The sequence below is a fragment of the Podospora bellae-mahoneyi genome, chromosome 7, assembly GCF_035222275.1.
Source record: "Podospora bellae-mahoneyi strain CBS 112042 chromosome 7, whole genome shotgun sequence".
NCBI classification, from domain to species: Eukaryota; Fungi; Ascomycota; class Sordariomycetes; order Sordariales; family Podosporaceae; genus Podospora; species Podospora bellae-mahoneyi.
In genome coordinates, this window is record NC_085886.1 from 2,761,733 (window position 1) to 2,777,915 (window position 16,183).

The window sequence follows — 16,183 nt, forward strand, 5'->3', positions numbered from 1 at the left end:
AAGAGTGTTTCCTTCAGACTTGAGTCTTGGGTAAATATGGAATGCGTAGCCGTTGATAAGCCTTGTTGGGGGCCAATGTGCGTGTGGTCAAGTGAATCCGGCGTCCATCCATCCATCCATCTATTCAGGGGTAGTATCAAATTCGGCGGTCTGGATAAGGCGGCCACCACCGCGGTACCTGCATCAGCCATTGGCGATTCCTGACCATCCAAATGCGAGCATTATTTTTCTCGACTTTTAACAGAATTTCTATGTCGGGTGTATATGTACTGACCTGTGCAACCTGCAGGCGCCTACATACCTAGTGAAGCAAAATGTTGAATGGTGCCACGAAGACATTTTGGTCTTTGTTTTTCTTTTTTTTTCTTCTTCCTACCGAAGCTGTCTTTCAACGGTGGGTGGTTTGGTTTTGGTTTAGGTTGCATAACACACACAGTGTGGAGAGAGAGAGGTGAGAATGCTTGGGGCGTTATTTCCCCTGGTTTCACCACACCACTACCTTACCCCAGGTAACAGTCTTGTTCTCTTGGTGCTATGGAGAACTATTTTGGGGTGTGTGGTTGGGGAAAGTTAAAAGTTTCGATCATTGAAGTGTGGAATCTAAACTCAATTGCAGAAAGATGCTAATTCGTGGCAGGGCGACGTAATTCATGGGGGAACGGGAAAAAAACGGTGCCCGGACTCCCGGAAATTGATATTGGGAAGGATTTCGATAGGGTAAGTAAGGTGAGTAAAAAAGAACAGAACAATCGTGGAGATGTGAGAGAGAGACAATGTCAGCAAAGCCAAAATAATGGCTGGGCCCAATCGGGAGAATTGAATGGTAATATGTGACAAAGATTGGGATGGCTTGGTTCGGAGGCAATGATGATGAGGCGGGTGGTGGTGGTGGTCCGGGTGGGACGGGCGGTCGGGAGGTCGGGAGAGAGCGCGGAACGGGCAGACTGTGGCCACGGACACTGCTTGCGTTGCTTGCTGATGATTTCTTTCTTGTTGTTCAGACATTGTCCGTGAAGAGAGGATTGTGATTGTCTGTCTGTCTCGTGAGGTCTGAACTCTGAAGCGAAAGCCTCGTGCCGCCAAGTCTCGGATTATGGTACCTGGACACGGTGAGAGCAAAATACAAGAGACAAGACAAAAGAGAGGGGCAATTGATGTCGTCTTGGTCGTCGTCTTCAGATGGACTCGACGGGAAGAGGCATGATGACATGTCCTTCAACGGTAGGGACAATGCAGAAGAAATGCGTGGTCTTGTGCTGGGCCGACCCCATTCCCCTACCTTAAGGCGACGCTGGTTGCAATGCTGAGCGGCAGGGGGGGACTCCTGAGGGTACTTTTAGGCCAAGTATTTCATGCATACTAGTGACTAGCCACAGTGACTTTGGACAAAGGTACGGCGCTAAGTGGCCAGGCAATTAAAGCTCCATCCACTTCACCTTCTTGTCCTTGCCAACCTTTCACCTCTCCCCTTTTTTCGCTCCGTCCTGAGCGTCCTCTCTCTTTTATTGTCGCTGGCACCTCTCGCTTCTTCATTTTTTGTTGCCGCCTTTCCTCCGCCTTCTAACCTACCCAACCTGCCTTTTCTTTCCCTTCGGCATCATTCTTTTTACTATATCCTAGGTAATAATTCTTTGGAGCCGCCCACGCAACCCCTTGACTTGACCCCTAGTCGACGACCATCTCAACCCACCCTTCGTCGACACCCGTCTTCAGAGAACTCTCTCGCTCTCTCGGACTGGACCTAAAGCCCTCGCTCGTCGAATCGATTATACGATAACAACTTTAATACGAAGCATCCTTCTTTGTTAGAAATCGCCAACAGCCCGCACGAAGACATTCCTGAGTCCTTTCGGTCGGCCAGCCACACGTCGGACCCCTCGGTCAATTGGGTCGTCGTCTTTCATTGATAGCCAGCATTTTCTTTCACACGAATCTGCCACGCTTCTCCCGCTTTTTTAGCCCGTCTTTGCCCTCTGAAAAAGACAAAACACACTTGGTGAACAGGGGGGGGATTCGCTTCACCGCATCTTCCAGGGGCCATACATTCCAGCACGCGTCTGTTTCTTCCCGTGCCTCTCACCAGGCACGTCTAATCCTTCAAAACGGCGGTTCTATCTCACGTCACCAGGGACACTCTTGTCCCCCCGCATCTTCTCGGGATGCAGGATATCTCTACCCCCCAGACGGGGTCTAGCAGCCACCGTTTCGGCCACGCCTCCAAGCCCTCCAACAGCGATACCGGCTTTTCCCACGGTGCCTTTGCCTCCAACATCTCTGGCTTTGCCGACAGGCATCCGAGACGCGGAAACATTCCGACCATCAACACCCAGCCTGTCTCTCACCAGCACCAGCAGCAGCAGCAGCAGCAGCAACAACAGCAGCAGCAGCAATATAACCAACAGCAGCAGCAGCAGCAGAACCATCACAATGGCGAGCTGACTTCTCCTGGCACTGGTTTCGAGTTTGCCTCGCTGCTGCCGTCCCAGCTTCTCCTCAGCCCCTTCCAGCCCGGCACTCCTGCTGCATTTGCGAGCCCTCATTTCCAGAATGTGAGCAGCTTCCAGCAGCTTCAGCAGCAAAACCTTCAGCAGCAGAATGGCGCGTCGAGCCCGATCCAGCAGAGCATTTCTTCCCAGATGTACGGCGGAATCGTCTCTCCTTCGGCTTATGGCGCCCCCCAGTTCTATTCGCCCCAGTCGCCCACGGCGTCTTTTAACAATATGGCTGGCCTGCAGATGCCCGTTCAGCCTGCTTCTCCCATGCCGATGACACCGGGTCTTGTGACTGGTACCAGTAGAACTGTGTACCTGGGCAACATTCCCCCTGACACTTCGGCCGAGGAGATATTGGGCCACGTTCGCAGCGGTCAGATCGAGTCGGTCCGTCTTCTTCCCGATAAGAACTGCGCCTTCATCTCGTTCCTGGACCCCGCCTCGGCCACTCACTTCCACTCTGATGCCATCTTGAAAAAGCTCTGCATCAAGGGACAGGATATCAAGATTGGCTGGGGCAAGCCCTCGCAGGTGCCCACCTCGGTTCACCTGGCTGTTCAGCAGTCTGGTGCTTCCAGAAATGTGTACCTCGGCAACCTGCCCGAGGACATTTCCGAGGAGGAGCTTCGTGAGGATCTCGGCAAGTTTGGTGCCATTGATACCATCAAGATTGTGCGCGAGAAGAACATTGCCTTTGTGCACTTCTTGTCCATTGCCAATGCCATCAAGGCCGTCTCTCAGCTTCCCCAGGAGGCCAAGTGGCAGGCGCCCCGCAGGGTGTACTATGGCAAGGACCGGTGCGCCTATGTGTCCAAGACTCAGCAGCAGAATGCCGCCCAGTACCTTGGAATTGCCCCTGGCTATGCCCATATGTTGACGGGTGCCGACCGTGACTTGATTTCCAGTGCCCTGGCTCAGCAGTCGGTCGCTGCCGCTGCCGTAGCCACGACGGCCGGTGGCATCACCAATCTGGGCAACCGGACCATTTACCTCGGCAACATTCATCCCGAGACCACCATCGAGGAGATTTGCAATGTTGTTCGCGGCGGTCTTTTGCACCACATCCGGTACATTCCCGACAAGCACATCTGCTTTGTGACCTTTATTGATCCCACAGCTGCTGCGTCTTTCTATGCCCTTAGCAACCTGCAGGGTCTGATGATTCACAACCGCAGACTCAAGATTGGCTGGGGCAAGCACTCTGGTGCTCTCCCTCCCGCCATTGCCCTGGCTGTCAGCGGTGGTGCTTCGCGCAACGTGTACATTGGTAACCTCGACGAGACCTGGACCGAAGACAGACTGAGACAGGATTTCTCCGAGTACGGTGAGATTGAGCTGGTCAACACGCTGCGTGAGAAGAGCTGCGCGTTTGTCAACTTCACCAACATTGCCAACGCCATCAAGGCTATCGAAGCTGTCCGTGGAAAGGAGGAGTACAGGAAGTTCAAGGTCAACTTTGGCAAGGATCGTTGCGGCAACCCGCCCCGCCAGCTCCAGCAGCAGGCTCAGCAGTCCCCTCGTGGCGAGCAGGTGCCTTCTCCTTCGGCCAACGGGTCTAGCCAGAGCGGCCACTCGCCCACCGGCAACGGTCACAACCAGCAGAACGGCCAGGCTGCTGCCGCCTTGTTCAACCAGAACAGCAACCCCTTGACCATGTATCTCACTCATGTGTCTCACCAGGCCCAGCAGCAACAACAGCACCAGCACCACCAGCTGGCCGCTCAACAGGCTGCTCTGTTCGGCACTGCTCAGTCTTCGCCCAACGAGCCCGGCATCTCCCTCGAGGTTCCCCAGGGTCATGGAGGCATGGGCCACCAGCAGTCGGCCAGCATTTCCAACGGCTACGCCACCAGCTCTGGCGCGACCACCATCGGCGGTCTTCTCGCTCCCGTCAACACCAGGGGCTCTCACAACCGGGCCGTCAGCTTGCCAGTATTAGCCCCCGGCTTCGAGAACGGCGTTGGAAACGGCAACATGGGCGGTGGAAACGATGATGGCCAGCGCCGTGGACACCAGTACCAGGCCAGCTACGGTGGCATGGGATCCGGTTTCGGGTTGGCCATTCAGGGAAACATGAATGGATGGACTGTGGAGGAGGAGGTTGTCAACTAAGGGGAAGACCGGGGCAGAGAGAGAGAGAGAGAGAGAGAGAAAGAGCATGGACAAAAGGGGGTGGGAATCGGGATCCAAAGTTTTTAGTATCTTTTATACTTGAGGGTATTTGTTTGTAATCTTGCTCTTTTTTTTTAAATTGGGTGATAGCTCTTGTTTCACTTTCGTTTTTTCTTGTTTATCTACCCATGTGTTGTTGTTGTTACTCCTTTTGCACCTTTTGCAAAACCCTTCGCTCCTTGTAATAAGCCCATTCTGTTTTTTCTTTTTCGATTGTATCTTTGGTTTTTTTTTTTTTTTTGGCATTTCTCTTAACTTTCAAATCCCAAAAATGAAAAGTCCAGGTGGGAGGAGGGTGAAGGGGGGAAATGATATATGCACTATTTTTGGGAGGGAGAGATGGATGGCATGGTAGCAAGGCATTTGGCAACAGCGGTAGTTTTGGATTTGGCATACGGGGAGGGTAGGGTGGTGGTGATATGGTTGGAGTTGGGAGTGAGGGGGTGATAGGTTAGAGAGTGAATTGAAGGGTATGAATTATTTTCGTGTGTGTGTGTGTGTTCTTGTGATGATGTGTGATGTGTGGTATGTGAGGAATGTGCACGGTATGAGAAAGGGGGTTGTTTTGTTTGATGGGTGGTGAGTGTGAGGGGGGATGGGAAGGGTAACCCTAACCCTGATTTGGGAAGGTAAGACGCGACTGAGACGCGTCGTCGGATTTTGTTCAACGTCATTTTTGTCAAGGTCAATTTTGGGGGGGGGGTTAGGGGGCACTTTTTGTTCGTTCACACTTTTTGTTCGTTCACATTTTTTGTTCGCTTTTTTGCCGTTGCGCGTGTTTTCGGTCACTTTTCAGAGGAGAAGTTTATGTCCTGATCAAAAGAGAAAGTTTCGCATATTATGGCGAGCCGATCCGACACTGAGCTCTTGACTGAGCACTTTGGTTATCCCCCTGTGGTATGTTTTAACTATATACCCCCCCCCCCTCCCTTCCCTTTTTTTTCCTGTCCCCCCGCCCCTATACCTTCTCTGCATCTAACCGTGTCCATAGAGCCTGCTAGACCTGATAATCAACACAACCAACACCCTAGCCGACCGCGCCCTCACTTCAATCGAATCCGGGCTCTTGAACGCGCCCCCCTCCGCGCTCGGGTTCCGACCCCCGGCGTTTCCCTCCCCTGCCGACAGCCACCGGAACGAAGTCGAGGAGGGGGTGCATAAACTCGAGACATTGCTGTTCGCGGCGCTGGACAAGAACTTTGACAAATTCGAGATCTACACCATGCGCTTTCTTTTGACTGTTAACCCTGAGGACGAGCCATACACCACGCTGTCGCACTACAGGGGGTTGGATTTTGAAACCGGAGAGGAGGAGGTGGGAGTCCGGGGGGTGAACGAAATCAGGAGGAAACTGCAGGAGAGTATGAAATTGGGTGTTATGCTCGAGGCGGAGAGGGCGAGGAATGAGGGGTTGCTGGGGGAGTTGAGACGGTTGGTTGGGACACAGGGGGGGGTTAAATCTGAGGGGAATGAGGGGGGGAAAGAGAAGTCGGTTTTTGGGTTTCTGGCTGAGGGACGAAGGGGGCTGGAGGGGGTGGACAGGGAGAGGCCGTTGGAGACGACGGCGAGGTTTGGGAGGAGTCAGCTGGGGAGCTTGAGGGAGTTGAGTGTGGGGTTGGGGGGGCTGCTGCCGCGGTTGGCGCAGGAGACGGCGGCGGAGGATGGGGGAGCAACAACGAGGGATTGGAGGAGGGAGAGACTGGAATATGTCGAGGCTGCTGCCAGGAGGCATTTGGAAAATGTGAGGGGGTTGGAGTTGACGAGGGACGGGGCGGTGAGGGATGATAATGCTGAGATGGTGGTCGGGGGCCCGAAGACGATGGAGGTGGGGGATTTGGAACGGGTGGTTGGGTTGCTCGGGGTGGGGGAAGCAGAAGAGAAGGGGACGGGGAAGGAGGCGGAGGGAGATAGGATGGACGAGTCTTGATTTCTCTTGTTTTATCTGTGGGCAGGCGTTTGGGATGGTAGGCTGTGATGGATGAATGTTGTGATACCAGTGAACGTGGCGGTTGATATGTTTTCTTTGTGGCACTCTGATGTACGAACGAGTAGGACTCTGTTTGCCAATGATGTTTTTGTTTGATGCCCTAAGCTCGCAATATCGAGCCTCACTAAACTCAAATGAACCGAATAATCAGTTATCGGTTCAACATGTCACAGAAATACAAAGCACATAACACACCAACTATCCGTAATATATCACCCGCCACCACCTCCCAGCAGCGGCATGTATTAGATTCTACATACATTACCCTTCTATATTTCCATAACCCTAACATCCCATATATATTCTCCTTTTCCTTACCACCCCCAGCATATACATATTCCCTCCCCACCATCAACAACAATCTTCTTCTTGTAACCCTTTCCTACCACAGTCCCTCTCAACCATCTCCCTTAAATCATGATGGTAACCTGATACCAAAAATAAATAATGTAAACACCATGTCATGCCGACCATGCATCACGTTACTGTCATAACGTGTTTGTTCCCTGTACATAAACGCCACGAACCCTCATCAAACACCAACTACCATCAACAACGAAAATGAGAAAAACACACATAAGCGCCCACCCTGTCTAGGATAAAACCCATTTGCTATGCTATGCTCGTGTTGAGTAAACCGGGGGTATAATTCTCCAAACGAGCGAAAATGAAACAAACCCTGTAAAAAAAAAAAAAAAAAAAAAAGAAACAAAACTCCCCCAAAAAAAACCGCCATGTTTTTAAAACCCTCAAGCCCAAGTCTAATCATCCTCATGCCCACCAGCAGTCCTAGGCCTGGGCGAAAACAAGTGACTAACCGATCTCCGCACAACACCGGGCTCGGTACGTCTCGAGGTGATCCGCATAGGTTGCGGCTCCGCGTCCAAGCCAGGGTCGGTCGATCTCCTATGAATAGCTTCCATCGGGGGCTCGGGCGGCACGGGGGGACCTGGATGCAAAATGGCAGCCAGGACATGTCCCAGGCCCCTCTGGTTGTGCGTCGTGTCGCTGCGGTGTGTCGCCACAGACATGCGAGAAATCTGCCTAGCCAATCTGCCTTCTGTATCTGCAGCCATTGCGTCCTTCGCATTGAGTGCATCGCTGGGCAGAAGAATGGCCCTGTCCAGACCGTACGGGAGACCACGGTGTCGGCCGCGTATCATCAAGCAGATAATAACCAGCTTTCCAATGTCCGAAAACTCGGCCGAAAGTGATGCGTTGATTGTCGAGTACCCCAAGCTCATGCCGACTGTGCCGTAAGCGCTGATGGACTCGAAGAGCATGCTAAACATGGTGAAGCCATTGGCGGCGTCCTCGGGGTTCATGATACGCGGCCCTTCCGAGATGGCCAAAATGAAGAGGCCCAAGGCAATAAACGGCAAATCAAACGAGAGCTGGCGGCGAGCGTGAGTGCCGACGTGCGACCAGTCGTTGTGGTTTGCCTTGGAGTGTTCCTCTTCTTCGCCGTGCGAGTAGATTCCCAGTGCATTCTCTTCATACACATTCGTCCTACGAACCGATATGGCGATGGGAAAGACCGAAATGTACATCATGATCATGTAGGAAACCTGAACGGCGGGGTGAAGCAGTGAGAGATTCACACAGGAGAAACCAGCGGTCCTCGTGGATGCGGCTTCGAAAATACCATTAAGAACTTTTTGGCCGTCCGACATCGAGGCTACAGGGCCTTCTTGCCCAAGCTGGTCGAGAGTTAGCATGCCTGGTCATTGCCTCGGAACCAAACAGAGATGAGCTTACATCCAAGACGATAAAAAACATCACGTCGAGGCCGTTTAGGAGGACAAGGAAGCCCAGCAGCCACCAGGTGGCTTTGGAAGGGAACAAAAGTGTGAAGCAGCGGCGAGGGTGGTCGAGCAAAAACCGCAACTCCTCATACATGCCAGAATTCTTGGGTACAATGAGCGAGAGCACCCAAATCATGAAGCGGAGCATGATGGGGAATCCAGTGTTGCCGATGACGATCAGGAAGCTCATCCACAGAAGTGGCCATGTCGCGGTGCTGAATGAATTCATGCTGTCTGGCGTCAAAGTGAAACCCAGATCCATGAAAGCCGATTGCGAAGTAAAGAAAGCCCACCATACTTTGTTTTGGCCTGCCGCCTCGACAACTTGCCCGTACTGAGTGGCCTGCAGAATCCACGGCAAGAGCCCAACCACACCCAGCGCCGTATAGCCCCAGAAGTAGACCGTCAGGACCCGGGCAAGCGTCTTCAAAGACCTGTATTCAATTCCTCCCAGCTCTTCGCGCTGCTCTTCAGTAAGCTCCGGGAAAAGAGAGTTGCGGCCGACGGTGGGCTCCCAGCTCAGATACGGCGTGCCTTCGGCCTTGTTGTTGGAAAAGGCGGTTCGCAGCGTCTGCATCGACTGGCGACGCCTGTTTTGGGAAGGGCCGGGAATGACGGGTTCCTTTTCCACGTCGTCTTGCTTCTTTTTGTACCGAGGAAAATGCGGCTTCAAAAAGTCAAACGTGTGGGCAGCGGCTCTAACATCGTCCATGAACTCATCCGAATCCGTCTCCTGCAACTTGCGACGATCAGGCTCCTCAATAGTGATGGCCGGATGGCGGCCGTCAGCTGCTTGGGCTCGAGGTTCTCCATCCAGATTGAAAGCTTCCGCATGAGGCGACAGTAATTCGTCCTCATTGTCTCCAGCCTCAACACGCTTGGGGCCCAGGCCGCGTTCTACGTCTCTCGGATTCGGGATTCGCAGCACCTCGTCGTCTCCCTTCTTCTGTCGTTCGACTATGGCAATATGCTCCTCGTCCGATCGCATCCGTGGGAGTTTGAGGAAATCCTCGCCCAGACCGTCGCTTTTCGTGACCGTGTCGGCGAATTTGAGGGCTGGCCTCCGGGGTTCCGTCATGGATGATGTGACGGCTGGGCCGGTATGCCGATCTGCCTTATCCAATGGGCCGTCCAAGCCCCCATCTGTGGCAGTCCGGTTTGCCGCCGTGAGGCCGAGACCATGCCTGCCCTTATTCTTAGCATCGCCCAGCAGGGTCCCGTCGTTGTTGATGCGTGACTTTTTTCCGTTCAACATAACGGTAATCTTTCTGCCATTTACACCCTTTTCGACGTCGCCGTCCTGCTGCTTCGCCTTAGTCCGCGACTTGGTAAACGATTTCGCGAGAGGGACCCTGACGAGTCGGGCATTTTGGGTTATGTGCTGGAACTTCTTTTCGAACCAGTAGAGACGGAGTTGGACAACAAGCGAGTTTACCGTGATGGGATTTGCCATCATGGGCCACAGGTAGAAAATGGCTTGCTGAAAGGTGGTCAAAAGGTTGATGTCGACCGTGTTCAGGCCAGCCTGGGTGGAGGCGCCGGCCGTGAAGAAGAGGGCGTCGATAAATCTAATCTCGGCAGTACCACCACTGTGTTTGCCAGCTCCCCAAGTGATGAGGGCGCCGATCAACGCGAGGGATATGATCAAATAGTCTGCCATCACAATCAGCACCGCGAGGGCTACAGGGGAAAGACACGTTCACCTACAGTGATATCTTATGAAGGGGAAGCCCTGGTTCTGCGGAAAGATGAATTCGAAGAGCCAACGGGGTCTAGTATAGATGAATTGCTTGCAGCGCTGGGCCGTGAAAGGCTTGGTGGCGATCCATTGCTTGAACCGCTCCATGGTGGAGGTGGTTGTGTCCTGGGAGGGCTCAAGGGTAGCAGGATAGCAGCGAGTCTAGAATGATGCGGGTTGAGACGTAGGTTGAGACGTAGGTTGAGAGGATAAGCCAAGTAGGTGGCGGCTAGAACAGATGGTTTGGTGTGTTTTCGGTAGAGAGGGTAAAACGCAAAGTCTGGGGAGATCACAAAAGGGCTGTGAACAGTCGAGAGTCGAGTTGGCCTCTCCTCGAGAAGTCTGCGGCTTCCTGCGATGCAGGAACTAACCACGTTTACAGGCGCGGTTGACCAACATGACGACCTTAAGGAAGAGGTGAACGGTGGGGGAAGTAGCAATGCGGGCGGGCAGCTGGTCGCGAAGGTAAGCGGTAGTGGTGGTGGCTGAAGGCGATAGATATCTTGGGTAGTAGGTAGCTGCCCAGAACAGGTGGAATCCCGGCGGTGAGCGAACAGGACTTGGCAGGGTCGTAAACGGTGCAGAGTGAATTAAAATCTCCTATCTGGGGTAGCAGTTTCTTGGTAGGGTAATGGCCCTTCGGAGCAAGTTAAAATAAGGCGAGCAGAGCGTCAAGCGATGGACGTAGATGACCTTTTTGTTCGCTGTAGCGCTGTAGCGGCGTGGTGGCTGACAACTTAAACCAACAGTTTAAGTGCCAAGGAAAAGATTCAAGAAGTAGAGATCCGAGGGACGGTTGCCAAGGTGCCAAGTTGCCAAGCTACTTGGTCCCGGTGTTGGTGAGCATTTGAGGCGTGGGTCCAGACCGCGCACCCCGGTCAATGGTGCGCTTTGGCAGCAGGACCTCTGGGACACGTGGGGGCGATGAACAAAATGTGAGGACAACCAACCAAGAGCAACACTTGATTCTGTCAACAGCAATACCACTGTATGTACGGATATCTTTATATCTCCATGTTGTCTACCTGCTCCCGTCTTGTGTCTCGATTTTCCCCGCGCTCTTTGCTCCCTCCCGAGCAGCGCTTGCGGATCAATGGAATTTTTGCACAGCCTCCCAGCCAAGATCTCCCAAGCTTTCCATCCGGCGGGCAACATCCAGCATCGGGAAAACGCCCTGAAAGCGGTCTCGCTGGCAAAGGAGAATAATCAGAGGGCAGTGCCAATTGCACAGCATTAGCGTCCTGTGCTCCCTAAGAGCGAGCATCACGCTTGTTCAAACAACCTCGGAAAGTTTGCATCATGGATCAGAAATATAAAAAAATTCCACCAGCGAGTGTCAGTGTTTCACGGTCTTCGATATGCACCCTGCGACAGGGGTGTCCATCGCCAAGCCAACCAACCGGGATCCCGTCCATTACTGTTGTCTCGACAATGTCGTCACTGTTAAGAACCACGATGTCGGATGAAGATCAGAGGGGAGCACGGTCTAGAACTGCAACCTCAAGCTTACTCTGATGATATACGACACGGCATATTCCCTTCCGCCGAAGCTTCACAAACACCACACCGCTGACATGCAACACTTAGTTATATGCGCAATTTTGTTTCCGTTCTTGCTTCAGTAACAACCCCGCATGAGATGGGTATGACAAGACAAGCTTTGTTCGGAAGGACCAGATGACGGGATGGGGACTCAACTGAGGGCGGCACAAAGGGCACCGAGATGGCGCTACAACAGACACAACACACACCCGAGCCACACCCAACTGCCGCCTGCTCCTTTTTCGGTACTGGTTCTGATACGCCACTTGTCTCCTCCCTAGAGATCCTTCAGTGTGTAACTCTCGGAACATACCACCATCACCACCACCACCTCCTCCACCATCTCCACCACACTCTGGGTTTGTTTCATGTCACCACAGTCGGCAACTTTGAGATTGGCTTGCTTGTCTCCGAAAGTAGTATGTATAACTTGGTACCGGACTGAGGGCTCGTGATCATTTTTGTGATATGTTGTCACGACTGTTGGGGGTGAGGTTGGTGGGCTTCAACTTGCAAATGGGAGCGGAAGTAGCTCTGTGGGATATATATCAAACAAATGGTTTTCTTGCGATATCGCATCTTCCACGGCATGACTGCGTTTTGAAGCAAGTTGGGCAGCTCTTGATGGCCGCGCCGCTGGGCAGGCAGCAATTTGGGAAGCTTGCATATTTCTCCCAAGTCCAAAGTTCAGATGGACAACTCCCATTTGGTGTCAAGCACACCTAACTAACACCCCTGATTGCTCACCTGGCTCAACATAAGCAACGGTCAACACTGTCAGGTGCCTGAATCTCTCAAGAGCCGAAAGACTTTCCCGTACAAACTGGAATCTTTACGGCCGCTGGATTGGAAAAACCCAATTACTCAAAGACCAACAACACACACTGACAAGACATCAAACACCTCAGCCATCGTGATAACTTGCATGCCACAAACGCCCAAAGTGGGTAGGGATGCCAACTGACATCTGGTCAACCTCGAATATGCCCAATGGCTCGTGGTGAGCTACTTTACGGCCGCCCAGTGACCTACACAGTAGCTCTTTACCACACATGATCTCCAAAGATGTTAGTAGGCTTGTTGTTTTGTTCATAGCGTGCCAGGTTACCAACAGGAGCCAATATGTTGCTGTTGGCCATTAAGCCTCTAGGTAGCCAGGCTGTACAACCCGCCAAACCTGAAATTGAGGAACATCGCAAAACATTTTTATCAACTTGATCCAGCTGCATACATAGAGAAAGAGAGCCCACTTGTTTGACCACAACACTGCACGAGCATTTTATTTTTCCCAAGTTCTATATCATCATGTCAACCTTGATTTTATTGTCTAACCCGCAAGAACCTTTTTACATCTCATCTATTCTTACACTCCCATCTATATATATATATACTTTATGTACCTAAACTGGCCCCCCAAGCCTAATTCATAACCCCTGCGCTCTCAGCAATATACCAAAACCTATGCTTCCACCACCTAGCCGTCATCACCAACTCGCCTTCGTTCCTCCCCATCCCTGCCCCAGGCCTGACAGACTCCAACCTCATCCCCCCCTTCCCGTCCTTCACCCCATCAACAACAACCAAATCCTCCCTCACCTCCCTCGCCCTCCTCACCAACCTCCTCGCCCCCTCCCGATCCCCACTGTTCAGCAACGCGACCAAATAATCACACAGCATCCCAAACGTCATCCCCACCTCCTTCTCCCCCTCAAACTCCTTCCGGAAAACCTCCTTCGCCTTCTCCACCTCCCCAGCCTGACAAAACCCACTGATGACCCTCTCCCAAAAAACCCTGTCCACATTCGCCTTTGGCCCGTGAAGACGTCTGTTCTTGATCAAATCAGCCACCGCCTTCGAGTTGGGCGGGTTCTGATTGAAAAAGTGTTCCGCCAACATGGTGTAGATATGCGGCGTCGGCTCCAACCCAGACTGCAAAATCTGCCCATACACCGCCTTGAGCGTCTCCTTCCCCTCCTCCCCCTGATCAACCAGCAGCTTGATAATCTTGGCATAAATCATCATATTCGCCCTTATCCCACTAGCCTCCATCTCCGTGATAAACTTCCTCACATGCGCGAGCTGCTCGTCCTTCGGCCGGTCAGCATAATTCCTCATCGTGCCCTCGAACAGAATCGTGAACGTCGCGGCATCCGCCTCAATCCCGGCGTCCTGCATCTGAGACAGCAGCCTCCGAATGCCAGGGATATCCATCTTGAGAACCAACGGCCGAAGCAGGATGTTGAATGTATGGATATCAGGGTTAATCCCCTGCTTCCCCGCCCACGCAAGCACAGTCATGACATCCTTTTGCCTGTTCGCTTTGAGCAGGCCCGATATCGCGGCATTGACAGGCTCGATAGACGGCTTGACCGCCACAAGCGGATTCTTCTCCCTGCTCGCCCACGTCCTCTCCATATCCACCAACGCCCTGATCCCCCCTTCCGCATCCCCGGATTTGAACAACCCCGCCACGCGAGACGTCCAGATATGCGTATCCAGCTTCACCCCAGCCGTGATCAAATTCTCCCACATCTTATCCAGCGCCCCCTTGGACCGAGCCCTGCTACATCCCTCAATCAGCGCGCTCCAGGTCCTGATCGTAGGCTTGACATTAACCCTGTGCATGCTCTCCCAGACATGGTTCGTCAGTTCCGTCTGCCTGAGCTGCATAAACGCCTGAATAAAATAGTCAAACAAAGTCGGATCCTCACTCATGACTCTGATCCTCTCCTCGTCCGGGTTCTTGTCCGGTCCCCAAAAGTCAACCCACGCCGCCTTCACCTCTCGAAGGTTGGCCCTCTTGAGAGCGGTTCCAATCCTGCGGTGGATCCTCTCCCGGTGTTGACGCCGCTCCGCCTCCGGAGACCTCACCCGCATGTACCAAATGTGATTGCTGTCTTCCTCGCCGAGGTCACGGATGTACCTGAGCAGATCCTGATACTCGGCAAAGTTATACTCTAGATCCCGATCATTCGGCGGTTTCGCCCGCGTCAGGACATTTTTCATCATCTTGGTAAACATCGAGGCTTGATCCCTCGTCTGGTAATTGGTGTTGATGCGGTCGGTGAGCATTCGATACGTCGCATAGGCTGCCCAGCTGATGTTGTACCGAGAGGTGTTCAGCTGCAGTTTTTCAGGGGACAGTGAAATAAAGAGCTGAGTATAAGGCACTGCCAAGCTCGTCTCCAAGCCATGAACTGTTTCATGGAGCGTCTTCGTATCAGGCGTCGGAGCGGCATTTCGTCGAGGCACTTCTTTCAGGAACCCGGGGTTGTGCTCGATGAAAACGTCCCACGACTGCAGCAGGTCTCTTATGAGGATTGCGCGGTTGGCCATGGCGGCCTCATAGTCTTGCAACGTCGGAAAGGCATCTGGTGTTGTCTCCTGCCGGGTGATGTGCTGGACCAACGTGAGAATCAGTTTGCCCCAGGCGACATAGTACAAATTGGACAGCCCAAACGTGACTTCGGTGATACGCGAGACAGAGGGAAGCCTGGGGTCGTCCGGGTTGGCAATCTTGACTTTTGTGAGATAGCTCAGAAAATCGCGAGCCACTTCGTCCTTCATGAGTTCGCGTATGCCGACCTTGGCCACCATCAGTGGCTGCAGTTTCTCCTCGAAAAAGGCAAGGGCGGCCTCGTAGTCATGGTCGACAGTCATCATCTGCTTCAACTTGGCCACATCTTCGAAAAATTCAAGGCTGCTGCCCACGGGACTGATGTTGATGCCCTCCTTCTCTTCTCGTGTCTCTTCCTGTGCGTTGTGCGTTTCCGATATTGGCTGGGGGTTCTCTGGTTCCTCTGCTGCTTCTAAAACCTCGGGTGTCTCTTGTGCTTCTGGTGTCTCGATTTTATCGGCCGCCTCTGTCGTTTCCATGACGGCTTGTTCCACTATCGTCTCCTTGCTCTCTGGCATCGGCGCTGGCTCTATCCTCTCTGGTGCCTCAGCTGGAGCCGAGACCGGCGCAGGCTGGGCTGCTTGAGGCCCCGAGGGCGAAGAGAGTTTGACACTGCGAGTACTTGGTCCACTCGGCTTGATCGACGGCACAGAAGGAGCTGGTGGTGCGGGAGTAGGTGGAGGTCGGACTGGACCATCTGGTTGCGCTATATCCCCAAGAATGGACCTAAACATGGCCACGGCAGCGACACGTTTTCTCGAGGCAGCCTCGAGTAGATCGGACGGTGGTTCGGGTTCTTCATGTTGCTGCCGGGTGCTGTTCGTAGCTGTTCGAGCAGGTCTCGGTCTGGGGCTGGAGTTGGAGCTATAACTTCGTGGTGTTGAAGGACGAGGACCCCGCCCTCTGACGGCGGCCAGCAGCTGGACTTCGCATCGTAGACAGACGTTCCTCCCAAGATCGCGCATGTTCAGTTTTGAATGCGCCGACCTTTTGTCGCCTGCGATTGCGAGTTGTGTCGAGGTTTACATATAAAAATAAGCTCTAGCTTTC

At 53.1% G+C, this 16,183-nt stretch overlaps 4 protein-coding genes across 4 annotated transcripts; 2 read left to right on the forward strand and 2 right to left on the reverse strand.

Annotated features, from left to right (window-relative positions):
* Positions 1 to 2,159: 2,159 nt before the first annotated feature.
* On the forward strand, positions 2,160 to 4,604 carry QC761_709880 (uncharacterized protein; the record flags this gene model as incomplete). Its single annotated transcript, XM_062882539.1, has 1 exon — positions 2,160 to 4,604. One exon carries the CDS (start codon positions 2,160 to 2,162, stop codon positions 4,602 to 4,604), a length of 2,445 nt encoding a protein of 814 aa, XP_062728590.1.
* A 744-nt stretch (positions 4,605 to 5,348) lies between these two features.
* QC761_709890 (uncharacterized protein) lies at positions 5,349 to 6,591 on the forward strand (the record flags this gene model as incomplete). The annotated part of the gene is made up of 2 exons (XM_062882540.1): positions 5,349 to 5,561; positions 5,656 to 6,591. The coding sequence occupies exons 1-2, from the start codon at positions 5,505 to 5,507 to the stop codon at positions 6,589 to 6,591; spliced, it is 993 nt and encodes a 330-aa protein (XP_062728591.1). The 5' UTR covers positions 5,349 to 5,504.
* Positions 6,592 to 7,412: 821 nt separating this feature from the next.
* Positions 7,413 to 10,302, reverse strand: TRK1 (low affinity potassium transporter; the record flags this gene model as incomplete). The annotated part of the gene is made up of 3 exons (XM_062882541.1): positions 7,413 to 8,351; positions 8,410 to 10,109; positions 10,164 to 10,302. The coding sequence occupies 3 exons, from the start codon at positions 10,300 to 10,302 to the stop codon at positions 7,413 to 7,415; spliced, it is 2,778 nt and encodes a 925-aa protein (XP_062728592.1).
* A 2,853-nt stretch (positions 10,303 to 13,155) lies between these two features.
* Positions 13,156 to 16,098, reverse strand: QC761_709910 (uncharacterized protein; the record flags this gene model as incomplete). The annotated part of the gene is made up of 1 exon (XM_062882542.1): positions 13,156 to 16,098. The coding sequence occupies one exon, from the start codon at positions 16,096 to 16,098 to the stop codon at positions 13,156 to 13,158; it is 2,943 nt and encodes a 980-aa protein (XP_062728593.1).
* Between the last annotated feature and the right edge of the window lie 85 nt (positions 16,099 to 16,183).